Source organism: Engystomops pustulosus, chromosome 3 (genome assembly GCF_040894005.1).
Source record: "Engystomops pustulosus chromosome 3, aEngPut4.maternal, whole genome shotgun sequence".
In the NCBI taxonomy this organism is placed as follows: Eukaryota; Metazoa; Chordata; class Amphibia; order Anura; family Leptodactylidae; genus Engystomops; species Engystomops pustulosus.
This window is the reverse complement of record NC_092413.1, coordinates 81,899,079-81,917,517: the sequence shown is the minus strand read 5'-3', so window position 1 is coordinate 81,917,517 and position 18,439 is coordinate 81,899,079. Positions and strand designations below refer to the sequence as shown.

Below are 18,439 nucleotides of genomic sequence, written 5' to 3'. Positions count from 1 at the left end.
TCCATGTTTTGCCATTAAAACATTGCTTGAATTCAGACCGGAATCTGCTCTGGGTTCTCTTCTACACGCTCCCAATGCTGGTATGTTCTGGTCAACAGACTTGGGTACAAATACAGTTTGTTTTCTTCAATTCTACCTAAAAGTGTTCTATTGGGCTGAGGTCGGGCGACTGTGGGAGCCAAACCAGCACCTCTACTTAATTGACATTTGTTATTTATCAATTTTGATCTATGCTTCAAGTTGTTGTCCTGCTGAAACACTATGGCTCATTTATTAAAGTGTTTGCACCAGTTTTCAGTCTGACTTTGCACTAAAAGGAATGTGAAAACTGCTTGCACATGTATTTATAAAGTGCCTGCGCCAGTTTTGTGTCGTGGCTGCACTGTGTCCGACAAGAAAAATGTGTACCAAAAGGGGTGTGTTAGTGTTTAGTCAGAATTTGCACCACATTTATTACTGATGTGAGCTATCATTCTGCAGGATGAACAAAGTGCAACATCCAGGGACCCTAACCAGGAATGACTTGAATAGATAAAGAAACTTTGGAAGGATTGACATCTTTATAGCCACTATTTTGCCAAGCAGAAAGAGGTACAAAGGTCACCATTTCTGAAGGAGACCAAGGATTTCTTGGATTAAGGGGAGATAATTTGCCTTCTAAAGGGCTGAGTAGGTCGATTTCATCTTGACCCTTAAATGCTTCAAAGAAGCGGTTCCCCATTCATCTGGGAATGATGCTTTCAAGGTAGCCAAGAGTGCAGGCCGTAAGTTAAGGGGCAACACTTCAGTCTTTGAGTTATTGATTTTGTAACCTCATAACCTCCCATATTCCTCTATTGCGGAATGAAAATTAGGTAAAGACGTCATTGCATGATGTCTGTATGGACGTCTGTGATCTCAGTATTACAAAGTTTATGAGCTACTACCACTGTTGTGTTTGTTGCACCAAAACAAAAAATAATTGTGATGAGCCGTCTTATTGGCTGATATTTTGCTTGAACATCCCCCTTTTCGCTTTGGAACGAATGGACAGATTTCATTTTGTGTTCTTCCAACTGTACTGGCACTCAATGTGCATTTTGGCAATTCATGACTTCTCAATTCAAACTAGTGAATTTTTGTTTAAGAATCCACCTGATAGCACATTGAGTTATTAGGGAATGTGAGAAGAGGTTGTAATTGTCTATAAAATTACGTAAGTCTCATATGCAAAGCTGTATGGATAGTGAGATATGGATCCTGAAAATCAAAAGTTCAAAGCATCACTACCCATGTGCTTGACAGTTATATAAACCTACTTCAATAGAATAGACCAATAATTGGACACATCATTCAATGTCCATTTAGGTTATTTCTGTATTTAAGTTGAAAAGATTATAGTAGCTTAGTACAGCTGAAGTCAGGCCAAACAAAACTCAAGGAATTGTTTTAAGCAGACATTGGCGGTGGAAATTGTCTCAGGCATCATTTTCACTTCTTCATTAACCTTGAATAGCAAACCTCTAGCGGTCTGCAGCATGGCACTTGCTGTTGTACAACTCTAAAAAAAGTGAAAAAGTCCTGTGGCTAGTTACTGAAACATGGGATCTCAGATTGTGTAAACAAAGCCACTGACATAAAGGCGGTGTTAAAATAAGGCTTACAATAAGTATAAAAATTTATTGATTTAATACTTTTCCGTTCTTTTATTTATTTGCCTTGTATAAAACCAAAGTTATTATATTTTCTATGTCACTCTCGAGTGATGTCATGGGGTGCCACCTAAGCTAGAGAGCCTCAAATTTAGCACATAAGGCCCCGCCCACCTAAGCTAGATAGCTAGCTAGAGCTAGACTCTAAACCTTATTGTGGACTACTACTCGCTGAATGTATTTCCCCTACTATACTTTTACCATACCTCCCTCCATAAATATGTCATTGGTATTTTCATATGCTAATTAATATCCCAAGCCATCTGCAGCCGATTCTCCCAGGCGTGACAACCCATCTGCGCTCCTGTGTTACCTGTCCTTCTTGTGTTGGATGGTCAAATCATACTGTTATAGGGCTTGACTCAATCTCAGTAGCTTTCGTTTGTCACCAGACAACTGGTGAAGCCAACTGAAAGGGTTGATGTCAGTTACCATGATGAACTTCTGTCCATATAAATATGGCTGTAACGTATACAAAGCCCCCACTCTCGAGCTATGTCATCGGGTGCATTTGCACTAAACAGACTCACAATTTAACAAATAAAACCCCGTCCACCTTCGCAAGATGGCATCCTTATGCTAAACTTTGCTCCCCCAGCACCCAATTTTGTCATGGGAACCATTTACTACGCAATACATGCGTACAGCCCAGGGTGCGCACAACCACTGTGTGTACCCTCTACCACTTATGTGCCTAAAGAATGCTACGGCACAGAGCCACTCTGCTCACCGATACAATCACTAATTCCATACACTTCCTTCCACCACCCATAATTATGGCTTAAGAGATGCATACACCAGGACTGTAAACATACACCCAGATAAACACTCCTCTAGGTATTGTACAGTTCCCCTGGATACACACTGCTTATAGCTGCTGTGAGCACACAGATATTTACAGGGTAACACAGCTTACTGGTAATTCACCTCACCAAAGGTAAAGGGATGTATAGAGCCCCAATGAATAACTTGTTAAAGGATACAAAAGTTACAAAAAAATAATGAAATAAACCAACATACATAAAAGCAAGACAGTAATAAAAGAACAAGATAAAATAAAGGAAAACAGACCTCTTACTAATTGGTAAAAAAGATCCCCAAAGGAGAACCGTTGAAATCCTGGACAGCTCTGCAAAGCTTAGTTGCATCTCTTAAAACTGAACACTAGTGAATGCTTGTATTCTGTTTTTGAGTAACTACTTAATCCACCCCCATTGTCATATGAGAGGCACGTGGCTACACCTGGATCAAGGTGGGATGTTTGGGACATATTTTCTAGCTATGCCACATCTTCTTCCTGCACATTTCCCAGTGTCAATTTACTAATCCAAAAATACCAACCACCATTATGAAATGTCTTATAACTATCTTGTTGGCTCCCTGATTCCAAAATACATGGATCTTGACAGTCGGGGGAATGTCAGAGGGATACTGATCACAGATTAATTGAAAATTGAAATATATGAGTTATGAAAAGGCTGGCTTTGAAGTATAGTTATACATAATCTAAGTCGCCTGTCAGGCTTCTGGATTAGTGAACCCACTGGACCACTGCTGACGATGACGTAAGCTGACACCTGGAACCGGAATCTAAGTGGTGCCCGGTTTTCACCAGAGCCCGTCGCAAAACGCGTTGAACTTGCAGCGGCATGGTACCACCAGGTCGTTCCACAAGTGCAACTTTGTCTGCGGTGGCATCCAAGACGAGGTACAAAGAGGTTTAAGCAGAGTCATAGTCGGGGACAGGCAGGAGGTCAAGACAGCCAGGATGGGATCATAGTCGGGGACGTAGCAATAGGTCAAGGCAGGCAGCGGAGGAGCTTAGTCAGGAACGGAACCGGGGTCACAACGGGAAATCACAATATCAGCACAGGGCATGAGACAAAGCTTTCTCTAAGGTACAAGGCACTTTAAATTTTCTGAAGCCGGCACGCACTAGGAGACAGGGATGCGTGCGCACGGCCAAGCGACCCGAGATGTGAGTCGTGGGAGCACATGTGACACCACCATTCTACAGACATGGAATACACAAACATGGGACTTGGTGACCCAGCGTCTATTTCAATTTACCTTTTCTATTCTTGGGACAGAGCACACAAGGGGGAGGGGGAATAGAAGACATTTTGCATGGTCCAAATAATGTTATCCTCTAAACATTTAGCTGTGGGGGAGGGTGCATCATTACTCATAACTCACACATTGATTTATTTAATTTTGTTTTCAAATCGAATTTCATTTAAAATTTTCAAATCAAATATTGTTAATTATCTATTCCAATGTTAGCAGTTAGTCGGTTAGATTAGACAGTCATACTGTGGCAGATCAATCAGAGAGTCTTATGCTGATTAATAAGTCTGGCTCAATTAAAGAGTGTCTGAACTTTACATTTTTTATTAAATGGTTAGTTCATATTAGAACATGCTAGTGTTTCCTTTAATTCTGCAGTATTTTACAAAGCAATTTTTAATTTTTTTCAATTACTATGGGGGTTGCCATGATGCCTGATCTTCTCATCTGCTATATTAAAATAGGGTTTAGTGTTATGCTGTATAATAGCCTCATGACGAAAGCTGTTGGACAAGGCTTATTAAATCCTCCCATTGGGTCTATGAAGACTTTAATAGACGTTTAATAAACTTTCTCTGTGGTTACTTGGGGCAGATTATCTTGAGAGAAGATTATCTGTGACATTATCTATTGTCAGAAGTAGGTGCAATGGTGGTATTTTCTATAGATCTGTTATCTTTTGTATTCTTATCCGTCTTGGGATATAAATAAGTTGACAAAATTATCAAGTGTTAGTTTAGTAACTTTAGTAAGTTATGTCTTGTCAGCAAGACAGGCAAGAAATGTACTGAGGCTTAGATTGCACAGAAGCTCTATGTAGAGGAAATGTAGAACAATGAGCTTTAGCAGTTAAATCTCCACCCACCAGCTAAAAGGGCACTTCAAATTCAGAAGCTGCTGGAAAATGGTGGATACTAGGTCATGTTATAACCAGAAACCATGTTAGTCCTAACGAACACACATATATGTATTCTAGGGGTGTGTCTCTGTTTGCTATACTAGTTTAAAGGAAACCTACCATCAAAAATGATAAACCAGGGACATTTTTTTGTACTTCTTTTCCATGGCCGCTTTCCTTCTAAAAATCACTTTTTAAAATGATGCTAATGCTGGGGTGCTACCACCCTTTCTGATTATATCTCACTGCAGCAGAGTAATTTCAGCACACGGTGGGAAGGGGAATTACTCCTTTTGCCAGTGGTGGGATTCACCCAGCTCTCTCTCACTCGTGAGCGCAAGTTATTAAAATTATTGCCTCTTTGCCGAGTTAGGGGGGAAGTAGAGCATAGTGCTGGTTCCATTTTCTGACTTGTTGCTGGAGAGGATGCGAGCTGTATCTTCTTACCATCCATCACAGAGGCCTCCAATGTGTGGCCAGTGATGATAGATGCAGCACAGGCAACATGTGATGACATGTCTGCCAACGCCAGGTCTTATGCTCCTGATGGCTATGTCTCGCTGTAGGCCGACATCTGATGTTATGACACATTGCCTGAGCCTCTTCTTTAAAGGGCAAGGGAAGAAGACACATCGAGGAATAAAGTAAGATTTTTACAGTAGCACTGGATACTGGGGGCAGGCGGCACTAGGACTACTGGCTACAGGGGAAAGAACTAGGGATACTGGGGACAGCACCTAGAAGTATTGGCTACTGGGGGAAGCACCTAGGACTACTGGCTACTGGTGGCAGCACCAGAACTACTGGTGGCAAGCACTGTTACTATTGACTACTGGGAGAAGGCACAGTGACTACTGGGTCAGTCACTGTGCCAATTCGCTACTGGGGACTGGCAGTGTGACTATTGGCTACTGTGCAAGGACACCTAGGACTATTGATTACTGGGGGGTGGCAGCTTGGACTGCTGGTGGCAAGCACTGTGACTATTAACTACTAAGAAGCAGGCACTTAGACTACTGGCTAATGGGGATGGCAGTGTGACTATCGGCTATTGTATGGGGGCAATGCAAATTTTGGCTTCTTTATGGGGGCGCTGTGACTGTAATAGCTATTGTGTAGGAAGAGTGTGACTATATAGGATACTGTATGGGTGCTCTGCTACTATATAAGTTACTGTGGGGGACTGTTACCATATTGGCTACTACAGGAACACTGTTATTATATTGTGAGAGAACAGTATTAGGTTTGTGATAAGAAAATGTAGGAGATGATGATCAAGCGAGGAAATTAAAATTTTTGTGTTGCTAAGTCAGTAGATAAACTCTGTGGCTGGAAGAAGTTAATATAGCAGCCAGGTAGAAGAAGAAAATGAAAGAGAATCTTTAGATCAAGTACGTCATCTGTGAGTTGCTGGATTTACAGTAAGTGTTGGTATTACCCATGAGCGGGCAATTCTTCTCTCAATATTTATACACTAAGGAAGGTTCTAGTAGTGTTTTTATATGCTAAGATGGTGTGCTGTTCTTTTCTACTGATCTAGTTCTGGTGCCACATTTATGTACTGAGCTTGGTTCTGCTGCCGCATCTATGTACTAACCTAGGTTCTGATGCTGATCTTTTTATAGTGATCTAAGTCCTCGGGCTGCATTTATGTACGGAGCTTGGTTCTGGTGTTGAAATATGTAAAAACTTGAATTTGGTGTTGTATGTACTGCATGTTCTAAGATGGGTTCTGGTGCTGCATTTATGTATTGGGCTTGGTGTTCTTGTATGTATATAACCGACTTCTGGGGCTGTATTTATGGTATGATCTTTGCTCTGGTGCTTAATTGAACTTGGTTCTGGTGTTTTACCAACTGGATATATGCAGTTAACGGAACATTTTAATTTTAATATTTTATTTATTAACCCCTTACAAACATTTGACGTAGTAGTAGTACGTCATGGGTGGCAGGGACTTGGCGCATCGTGACGTACTACTACTACCTTCCACTTCGGCGGTTACCAGGGGAAGTCCGTGTTTCCGATGGCAGCCCTGGGGTCTGCAAGTGCCCCTGGGCTGCACAATGTCCCTTGGGAGCTGGGTGCTGCCTCCTAGGACTTGGTTGTAACACACTGAGCATGCTTGAACAAGTGATCAGAGCATTGCTTGTTCAAGCCAACCTGTAAAAATAAAAGAAAAGCTTTTTTAAAACACTTGTTAGTCTTTTTAATAAAATTATTAATTAAATAAAGTGAAAGTCCCCTAAACACCAACATTCCCTATAAACATTTAATAAACAAAAAAAAACACAAAATCCCCCAAAACCCCCCACATATTTGGGTTTCGCCGTGTCTGTAACAATCTGTGCAATAAATCAGTAACATTATTAGACCCGCTTGTTGAACACTGTAAGAACAAAGCCCGAACAACTTGCCTAAAATTTAGAGATTTTCTCTATATATGTTTTTCTTCAGTAAGATATATTTAAAAAACTATATAAATGAGATATCACCGTAATTGTAGTGATCTGTAGAATAAAGATAATATAGTATTTTTATTACAGCGTATGGAACCCAAAAATACGAATAGAAAGGAAACCAAAATTGACAATTTTCTTTTCCTCCATACATTCAAGAGTTAATAAAATCTCATCAATAAGCTAATGACCCACTAAAATGAAGTATTTGTAAAGTGCATCTAATGTCGAAGAAAATAAGCCCTTTTATGTCCAAATTGCCAAAAAATAAAGATTGTATAGCCATTAATGCAAATCTGCTTTGAATGGCGCAGCTTCCCTTCAGTGCCCTGGCGTGTGCCCATGCAGCAGGTTACCACCACATATGGGGTATTGTTATACTCAGGAGAGATTGGGTATCAAACTTTGTGGAAGTTTTGGTATTTTATCCACTGAGAATTTGTTCATTTTTTGAAAAACACATTAATTTAGCCAAAAAAAAGGAAATTTCAAAATGGCACCTGATATTGTTTTAACCCCTGTAAAACAATTAAAGGGTTAACAAACTTCATAAAAGTTGTTTTACATATGTTGAGGGGTGTAGTTTCTATAATGGCTGTAATTTATGGGGTTTCAGTATTATTTAAGCCTCAAAAGCTGTGAAGATGACTAAAAAGCCATGTCAACATAAAGCCGACATTCGGTAAATGTTAGTTATCAAGTGTTTGCTGTTATGACTATGTATTGGAAAAAGAAGAACATTTTGTATTTCAAAAATTGAGAATTTTTGCAAAATTTCACCAAATGTCTGTTTTTTTCATATAGATAAACACCACCAACTTTTTTTTAACTAATATGAAGTACAGAGTGCCACAAGAAAACAATTTCAAAATCACTTGGATATGTTAAAGCGTTCCAAAGTTATAACCACTTATAGCTCAACAAAATATTTTATTGATTTATTGTTAAAATGCTTTACACAGTATGTATACATCTTGCGATGGTTATGTATAATCGCATGCAGATAGTACGTTGGTTCATGTTTTCAAGAAAAACATTCTGTATTTAAAGTGAGATGTGTGCTAACTAGTCAACAGAACTATGGCTGGAACTGCCACCATTGCCTATAGTTAATTGAGAACAGGAGAGAAATTATAAACAACAAGATGAGACGAGACACAAGGGGGGGACAGGGTTTGGGAGAGGATGGGGTTTGAGTGGGGGGAGGGGAGGTAAGATGCGAGTTGGGCCTTCAGCTTGTGTCTATCCTAGCCTGGATCGGTTGCAGCCTGCATGATACTGTATGGTACTGTTCATATTTACCATTGTCACTGGCCCGTAGCTCCTCCATATGTCTAATTGAGTTCAACGCCTCTATCTATTGCAGTCTGATGGGTGCCTCCATAGATCTCCACAGTCTGGGGATTATTTGTCTCATTGCCATAATGAAATGTCGTAGGAGGCTTTTTTTGTATTTTGGAATGGTTACAGAGAACATGGACAGAAGCGCTAGTTCAGGGGGTGGTGGGACCCTTCCCCGACAGACTTTGTTGTAGAGATCGAACATGGCGCGCCAGAGGTCCTGTATAGGCCCACACTCTCACCACAAGTGGAGTATAGAGCCAACTGCATTCCCGCAGCACCAGCAGGTGTCTGGTACGGGGAATACCTTTGGGTCAGTATCTTGTAGTTTAGCTCTTGTAGGTGGCAGGATATTGACAATTTATGTGTCAAGATTTGAACCTTTTGCAATTGAGCGGGGGTAAATGATTTGTTAAGGTCCTTTTCCCAGGTGTCCCCGTACCTAGGTAGGTCCACTCGTGTCAATATTGAGTAGACCGAGGTGATCGTGTGAGAGGGGGTGGATGTGAAGAGACAGAGATCCTTGAAGGTGGTACTTGTTAGTAAATATACAGGCAGTCCCAAGGAGGCAGCATAGTTGTGGATTTGGAAATAAAGAAGCCATCTGGATGCCTGGATGATCAGCGATGTTGTTTCCTCAGCTTGTGAATGAATTCCTGTGTCTGTGATTACATCTTGTAGTCTGAGCAGCAGTAATGTTTCGGAGTGTGACCATGTCAGGGGTCCAGGTATGCCCTGATTGCCCAGTAGTGGTGTAAGTGGGCCTGGGACCTTGATCAGCCCAAAGGTATGTGTTAATTTATGCCATCATGACAGGAGTAGGACCTGAAATGGAGAAATATTTTCGTTAACGGGGGTTGGCGGATGGCCACCAAAACGCTCCCAATGCGTGTGTGGGGTTGTGTTCCAATTCCACCCAATGTTTTGAGGAGTGTTTCTGAAAAATGTCTAGGATGTAGGTGGCTAATGTCGCTTAATAATAGTAGTAGAAATCGGGTAGCCCTGATCCACCATCTAGTTTGTGGGATTTCAAGGTAATATAATTGATACAGGGCCGCGAGTTATGCCAGACAAAACGTTGTCTCATATGTCAGAGTTTATTGAAGTATGATTTAGGGTGTGAGAGCGGTATGGTTTGGAACAGATACAGGAGGCGCCAAAGCACGTCCCTTTTTAGGACATTTATTCTTCTGAACCAGGATATTGGTAATCGTGCCCATTTCTCTAGGTCCCTTTCCGTTATAACCACTTATAGTGACACAGAGCATATTTGAAGAAATGGGCCGTGACAGAAGGGTGAAAAGTGACTTCGGCAGGAAGGGGTTATTATAAAGTGTATTTTAAATATTGTAAATGTTGATTACGGTAGGTATAATTTTTAATTGCATGGTGCAACGGGGTGCTCCTTGCACACTGAGCAGCCTGCGAATCTGCAGTATGGAGGGGCTCTGGAAAAACCCCCAGGAGCCCTTCAGGCTCATTAGCACAATTTTTTAAGAAGAAGGCCATGAATAGAAAATTTAAGAACATATGTCACAGTGCCTGGAGTAATTGCCCCTGGTATATATTGCTTGATATTAATGGTAGATTTTATTTAACACTAATGCACATATGCATTTCTGGGGGCCTTATATTTTGAACAACAATGAAAAGAATATCGTCTTTGTGTGATTAGGCACAGGTCCCTTTTAAACTTTTGCGGCAAATTTTTTTTATGGGTCAGACAATCCTTTTAATACCCATAATGAATTGTGACAAAAGTCATGATTCAAAGTCCATACAGATAAATGCTAGCCAATAATATGTATTAAAAGTGCTTGCTTTTACAGGTGTTATGTACAGTACCAACAAGATATTTTTTCAAAAGTCTTTTGTATTTGTTTGTAAGTGTAGGGGTAAGGTAATTTACCAAAATACATCTATGAAAAGTTCGAGATATGTAAAGGGAAGCCTCCTGTCTTTTTCCTTATCAGCCAGACATTCCTGTCCATAAAATGGCCGCAGATGGAGGTTTATGTGATCTCTGTCCATGAACAATCGCCATTTCGAGATCACATGCCCCATCATCTTTTATGGACAGGAATCTCAGGCCGATGAGATAAAAGACAGGAGGCTTCACTTTAGATATCCAGAAAGTGGTGCAGAACTATTAATAGATGTATTTTAATAACTTGCCTAATATCCTGCTCCCCACTATACAAAAGACATGAGGAAAAGTGTCCAACCCCTTGCAGGCATGTGGAGATAGCCATTGAAGCTACTAGGGTACTCTGGGAAATATGCAAATAAGTTGTGCAGGATGGGAGACGAAAAAACAATGGGGCACATTTACTTACCCGTTCCTTGAAAGTTCACTCTGCCGCGATTCACTAAGATTGTGTGGCCGGGTTCACCTTCTTCTTCCTCGTGTATGTAAGTGCATTGTCTTGCGACACAATTTTTAGATCCCACACTCAGTCCAAAACAGTCAGTTTGTCCAAGAACACGCACCCCGATTTATGTCGCATGAAAGCTGGTGCAGCTGCGCCAAAATCAGATGGCGTGCGACACAATCCCAGTACAGACCCCTGTTAAATACCTGTCAAACCTGTGCAAACCCCTAAACTGACAACCAGTCCAAGTGTGATCCGCTACCCTTAGTAAAGAAGCCCCAAGGTCTCTTTTGTTACCTTGTAAGGCAGCCCCCTTTAACATCAAGCATGACTTTCAGGAAGCCTAATAACATGATGTGGGATGAAAACTAAAGCAGTATGTGTATTTCAGAAGGAACAGATTCCCAACTGCGTTTCAATGTGGTTGCGTGTCTCTTCATTACAGTGTAGAGAACTGGTTTAACTGAGTGAGAGGATGTTCCTTGTGGAAAAGATGTGTAATGGGTTGGTTTTTATCCCATATTATTTAATTAGTTTTCCTGAAAGTCATGCTTGATGTTAAGGAGGGTGCTTTACAAGGTAGCAACAGAGGCATTGTTTTCTTTGTCCCATCCCGGAAAAATGATTTGCATGTTTCCCAGAATGTTCTAGTGGAGCATCAATGGCTATAAGTCCCCACACGCCTGTAAGGAGAATTTAATTGGCAAAGTCTCTGTAAGTAGACAGTAGCCCTTGGTCCTGTCCCCAAATCATATTTTATATTTTTTTCACAGAATCAGGAGTTTACAGGGATGTTTGCAATGACAGAACGTGGTCATGGCAGTAATGTAAGAGGAATATTGACTGAGGCTGTGTTTGACCCAAAGACACAGGTAAGAAGGAATGATTTTTGGATTTATTTAGTGTCTAGAATACAAGAACATGTTGAGAAATGTTTTGTTTGTTCAGACTTTATGGACACTTCTGTTTTCCTTTTACCTAACAAATGCAAAGAGGAAGTGCCATTTAACTTTGCATAAAAAGATCTTCCCCATGGAATTCACAATTAGTCAGCACTTTACAGGAACAGTTTTGCTATTATTTTGTTTATATTTCAACATACTGAATGGACATGTATATTCCTTTTTAATGTTCTTTTTTAGTGGTGTGTCTGCTTTTGATGTATGTATCTCATTAAAAGCAGTGGATAGTATTCGGGATGTTGTCGTAATAATAATTATCTTTATTTATATAGCACCATCAAATTCCATAGCACTTTACAAATCATAGGGGACATATACAAATATAATATTACATTACCGAGTACAAACAGTCATATGGAACAATAGGAGTAAGGGCCCTGATCGCAAGAGCTTACAGTCTATGAATGCTTACAGTCTTATAAATAGAGTAAGTACAACTTCTATAACAATCCCTCTAAATAACTCAACACATAGACATTAACCCCTTAAGGACGCAGGGTTTTTCCGCTCATTTCTCGCTCTCCAACTTCAAAAATCCATAACTTTTTCATTTTTACGTGTACAGACCTGTGTGAGGGCTTATTTTGTGCGTAACAAATTTTACTTTCCCGTAATGTTATTTATTTGAACATGCCGTGTACTGCAAAGCTGAAAAAAAATTCCAAATGTGGAAAAATTGAAAAAAAAAACGCACGTGCGTCATGTTCTTGTGGGCTCAGTTTTTTCGACTTTGACTGTGCACTCAAAATAACACCTCAGCTTTATTCTTTGGTTCGGTGCAATCGCGGTGATACCAAATTTATATAGGTTTTATTGTGTTTTAATACATTTTCAAAAATTAAACGAATGTGTACAAAAAAGAAAAAATGTTGCCATCTTCTAACGCTAATAACTTTTTCATACTTTGGTGCACGGAGCTGTTTGAGGTGTCATTTTTTTGCAAGCCGTCGTTTTCATTGCTACCATTCTGAGGTCTGTGCGACATTTTGATCATTTTTTATTTAATTTTTTATGTAATGTAAAAGGTGTAAAAGTCGCATTTCGGACATTTGGGCGCCATTTCCCACCTCGGAGGTCACTACCGGCCGTAACCGTTTTTATATTTTGATAGATCGGGCATTTTGGGACGCGGCGATACCTAATATGTTTGTGATTTTTACTTTTTATTATGTTTTATATCTGTTCTAGGGAAAGGGGGTGATTTGAATTTTTAATATTTTATTAAATTTTTTTATTTTTTAAACTTTTTGTTTTTCTTTTTTTTTCCCACTATTTCTTAGACCATTTAGGGTACATTAACCCTAGATGGTCAGATCGCTCCTACCATATACTGCAATACTTCTGTATTGCAATATATGGCATTTTTGCAGAACATTCATTACAATGAGCCACTGGCTCATTGTAAAGAATCTCCAGAAGCCATGTAGCCTCGGGTCAAACGAAGACCCGAGGCTACCATGGCAAACGATCGCCGCCCCCCGATGATGTAATAGGTGCAAGGTTAATACTTGCACTGATCGCGGTTATTATCGGTGGGGGTTTTCTGCAATATGCAAAACCCCCCACCCTTGTATGAAGAGGACTCAGCCCGTGAGCCCTCTTCATACACTCCTTATACCTCTGCGCCGTAGAGCTACGGCGCAGAGCATTAAGGGGTTAATGTCTACACCTCTGGCAACAAAAGTGAGTAAACCTGGCATTTTTGACAAAAGTCATTCATGCAATAAGCACTGATTCCAAGTAGGTTCTGTCAGGGTTCGTGATGCGTGGATCCTCTGGACCACCGCGGGAGGTGTTACTAGCCGACACGTGGGACCGTAGTCTAAGTGGCACCTGGTCTTCCTAGCCCGCGGAGGCAGCCAAGGTCGAGGTACCTTAACGGAAGACAGTCTCGTGGTCGGGTCCAGGCACTGGGTCAGGGCAGGCGGCAGAGATGCAAGTTCAAGTCCAATCTGGGGTCAGCAACGGGAGGTCCAGGTGGATAAGAACGGGAACACAGGCACACGGGACACAGGAATAGGAATGATATATAGTATTATATATAGCCGTGTGTCTTTCTTTTTTGGTTCCCTATTGGTGTAACATAATGGACATGCAACAATATCATGTATACAGTAAGATACAGCATAACTAATAAAACTGTGTACAGCCCTAACCTAAGAATGAAACGCTTAGAATTGACCTCACTTCTTTTAAGCTCTATCTGTTCCATTTTTGTTTCTTAGGAGTTCATCATCCATACACCTTGTGAGAATGCACAGAAGATGTATATTGGCAATACAATGAAAGGGAACTATGCTGCTGTGTTTGCACAGCTTATCATTCATGGGAAGTCTCAAGGTTTGTTTCTCTGGTTATTCTTTGTTTCTCTGGTTAATATATGTTTCCGAGAATGGCTCTGCCTCCATGTGTCTGTAAGGTGCAGGTAATTGCTCAATTCTAGACAGTTCAGCCAAGGCGACAGCTAATTGGAGTTCTGGCTATGTTTGCATTACATATCTTCCTATCTTTCAACATAAAAGACATTGCCAGGTTCCATGCCAGTGCAGACTAAGCATGTGAGCACTTGTTCTGATCTGTCATATAAATTACCCAACTTTGATTTATAAATTCTAATAGGTAAGAAGTTCATGTAAAAGCAGGCCTAAGTGTAACCTTTTTTTCATGATTTTCTCCAGGGCCGCACTGTTTTATTGTCCCAATTCGTGACCAGAATGGGAATATGCATCCTGGTGTGGAAGCAATAGACATGCTCTATAAGGAAGGTATATGCATTTTTAAATGTACTTTTATAAAGAGATAAAATAATTATTATTGTTTTATTATTTTAATATTATTTTTAAACTGAAATACATTTATTCTGTAAGACATGTTCTGCCGTTGGGTTGAAAAAGTTCTTTTCACCACATTTATCAAGAGGTTTAGATTGGGTTTAGATACCAAAAAAATTCCATAGACTTTAATAAGTTGACCCAGGTCCCATTACTAAGTGCTAAGATGTCAGCGATCCAGTGTTCCATTTACAACCACTATCACAATTTGTGACAATTTTTGGCTCTATTAGAACCAAAATAGTAAAAAAAACTAAGCTATGCCACAGGCATTTAGCAACTTCATGAAATAAGGTTTATACATTAACCCCTTAACGCGAAGCCCCTTTTCACCTTCCTGACACAGCTCATTTTTTCAAATCTGCCCTGTGTCACTATAAGTGGTTAGAACTTTGGAACGCTTTAACATGTCCAAGTTTTTGAAATTGTTTTCTCGTGACACTTTCTACTTCATGTTAGTTAAAAAATTTTGGTGGTATTTTTGTGTTTATTTATGAAAAACGGATATTTGGAAAAAATTTTTTTGAAACATTCGCAATTTTCCGAAATTCTAAATGTTGTACTTTAACCATACATAGTCAGAACAGCAAAAAAACCCTTGATAACTAACATTAACCGAATGTCTGCTTTACGTTGACATGGTTTTTTTCATTTTTGTAAGATGTTCTGGGGCTTTGAAATTTAGATGGATTTTTGACATTTTCATAAAATCACACTATTGAGGGACCTGCTCAGATTTCAAGTCACTTTAAGAGGCCTAAATAAAAGTAAAACCCCCTAAATTATCCCTTTATAGAAACTACACCCCTTAGGTATGTAAAACAACTTTCATGAAGTTTTTTAACCCTTTGATTGTTTTACAGGGGTACAACAAAATTGTGTGCAATTTTGAAATTTGTATTTTTTTGGCTAAATGATGTATTTTTAAAAAAATTTACACATTCTCAGTAGATAAAATACTATAACGCTCCACAAAGTTTGATACCCAATGTCTCCTAAGTACGTCAATACCCCATATATGGTGGAAACATGCTGTTTGGCACACGCCAGGGCATTGAAGGGAAGATGCACCATTCAGATCAGATTATGCATCATCCCTTTTTAACAGCTATACAATCTTATTTTTTTGGCAATTTGAACAAATTAGGGCTTTTTTTCAGCGACATGAGATGCACTTTACAAATACTTTGTTTTAGTTGGTTATTGGCTTATTGATGAGATTTTATTAACTCTTAAATGTATGGGTGAAAAGAAAATCATAAATTCTGGTTTCCTTTCTTCTTGTATTTTTTGGGGGCTATACACCGTGCCATAAAAATAACATATTATCTTTATTCTATGGATCACTAAGATTACGGTGATACCTCATTTATATAATTTTTTTAAAATGTGGAAAGTCCAGAGCAGCACAAGACAATAGTCGGTGCAGTAGCCAATGAACCCTTGGCATGGATCAAAAAACTGTAGAAAATTGGTGATCCTTTATTCCATCAAACAGCGACGTTTCGGTGATAATCCGCACCTTTCTCAAGCATAACAAATGTGACACAACTCCAACTATTTAAGTTGGTCAGTGGTCACTGCTGATTGGTCAATCATAAAGTGAAACAAAATCTGGTACAATATTCAAAATTAATTCAATTGTATAATATCAGAATACATGTGCAAATTTTAAAGTGCAGTGATATTTCATACATCATAATGAAAAGTGCAAACAGTGAAAAACATCAAACCCCTCCCATTGGTATTCAGACCTGCCCCGGAACCGACGGTGGCCATGCGCCATAATTTGGCGTAATACCGGAAGTAGCATTAGCAGTGGCCATCTTGGAGTCGGGCAGCCCTTTTCCCGCAGCGCACTTTATATGGGTGGACAAATCCTCCGGGTCCTAGTCTGTACTCCGGACAGCGGATAAACAAAGTAATTTTATGAATGAAATCCAGGAGACGTGGGGAAGGTCTGAATATTGATGGGAGGGGTTTGATGTTTTAATAAAGCACTATGTCACTTTTTCACTGTTTGCACTTTTCATTATGATGTATGAAATATCATTGTACATCACCTTTAAAGTCTACAATCACGAAATAGACAAGAAGTATGACACTTAGAGCACATTTTATTGAAATAAATAAAACTTGAAACAAGTGTAAAAACTGAAAATATGGCAAAAAGTTCATAAAGGAGCCTAATACTTCAGAGTCACGTTGTATTAAAGTGGCCAAGGAGCCCTTACGCCATATGGATTTTATAACACAATGATAATGATTTTTGTAAATGTCACATAAAGTTCAGGAAGAAAAGGAAAAATATATGTGAGTCATAGTACCTAATCTAGCAATTCAAAGATGTGTGGAAAAAAGCAGGAAATTTCACACATTCACATACTACAAGACTACTTTTAACGGGGTATACGTTGAAATTCTCCATGCACAAGCCATGGAGAATATCTTATTTTCCTAACTTCATAGAGCAGCTCTATAGGTTTGGTTAAGGCTCTGAGGATCCAGAGTTGTCTTCCCAATGGTCTTCTCAGTCTGTGTTAACAAGCAGGCAGCAAGTGACCGATGATGTCCATCAGTGGGCAAAACAATTATATACCTTATTCCTCGATATGTTGCTCTTTGATGGGAGCCTTGATACCAACTTTACAGCATTGATACCAACAAGTAATCTCATTGGAAAGGAACCATGCATCTTTTACTGCTGCTCTATTCACAGTGGCTCTCAGATCAGTGGGAGCTCAAAATGTGTTTCAAAGCCCACATCAATAATCCTGAAGCCAGAGGTAGCTCCAAATTTTTCTAGCAGAGTAAAAATACTCCTAGTTGCGTTTTTGAGGATTATTTTTGGCCAAGGAGGAGTATGAGACTAAATTTAACGTTTAAGAGGTCACTAGTAATTTAGAGAGTGTCTATCACCACTTTCTGAAGAGATTGAAAGTTTAATTGTGAGGAAGAACAGTTAGTGCTTTTTCTGGCAGCTCTTGGTACACTGCCTTTCAATTTTGGAAGAAAAATTACTGCAGTAAGTAGTACTATTTTTATTTTATCTAAATGACAAAATCTATGATGTATCCCAGTAGTGTCTGACCTAATGAGTTAGGTGATTTGATGGACCTGTCGCATCAGATTTGGTTATGGAACGGACAGGGCAGTTGCTAGGTAAGTTACTCTACATGGTGAATCTAACAATGTTCCCTTAAAGAGGTATTCCCACAGAGACAAGTTTTTAAAATATACTCAGGATAACAAAATAACACATTTTCTAATTCACTGTTATTAACAAAAATACAGCATTTCACAGATATAAGTCCAACCTGTCTCCATTAGTCCTGGTGTACAAAACAGTCCAGTCCAGTTGCCCCTAGACACGATCCTGTGTATTCTGACTTAGGGTTGGGGAAGCCATCTTGCTTTGCAGTGATGGTTATTGAGCTGAGTTTCTCTTTCTCTGCTCTGTGCCTCTAGCCCCTCCCCTTGTATTCCAGCTCAGAGCTCTCACTGATACATAGACACTGAGCTCCTGCCAGAATCAGCATGAGGAGTGTAAAGCTACAGACAGGTTCTTTATCTTGGGAGGGAGAGGAAGGTACATCAGATCTCATAGTGTGTTGTGGAATATCAGAGATGTAGGAGAGCTGAATGTGTCATTGTGTGAGAGAGATATCATCTCTCTCTTTCTGTGTGTCAGATACTAGTACAATGTTCAAGAGGTAAATAAAAAATGTATATAAATATCTAACAACATTTTCAGCTCACAGAACTGGATGGCTCATAATGTGTCTGCTTAGAGAGTCCACGCCCACACCCTGGAATTT

At 39.7% G+C, this 18,439-nt stretch overlaps 1 protein-coding gene across 1 annotated transcript in view; it reads left to right on the top strand.

The window, feature by feature from the left end:
- ACOXL (acyl-CoA oxidase like) overlaps positions 1-18,439 on the top strand; it is a 257,177-nt gene that overhangs the window by 55,677 nt on the left and 183,061 nt on the right. The window contains exons 5-7 of the mRNA XM_072141224.1: positions 11,602-11,700; positions 14,016-14,130; positions 14,469-14,555. Coding sequence (XP_071997325.1) covers positions 11,602-11,700; positions 14,016-14,130; positions 14,469-14,555 — 301 coding nt within the window. The remainder of the gene's footprint in view (positions 1-11,601; positions 11,701-14,015; positions 14,131-14,468; positions 14,556-18,439) is intronic.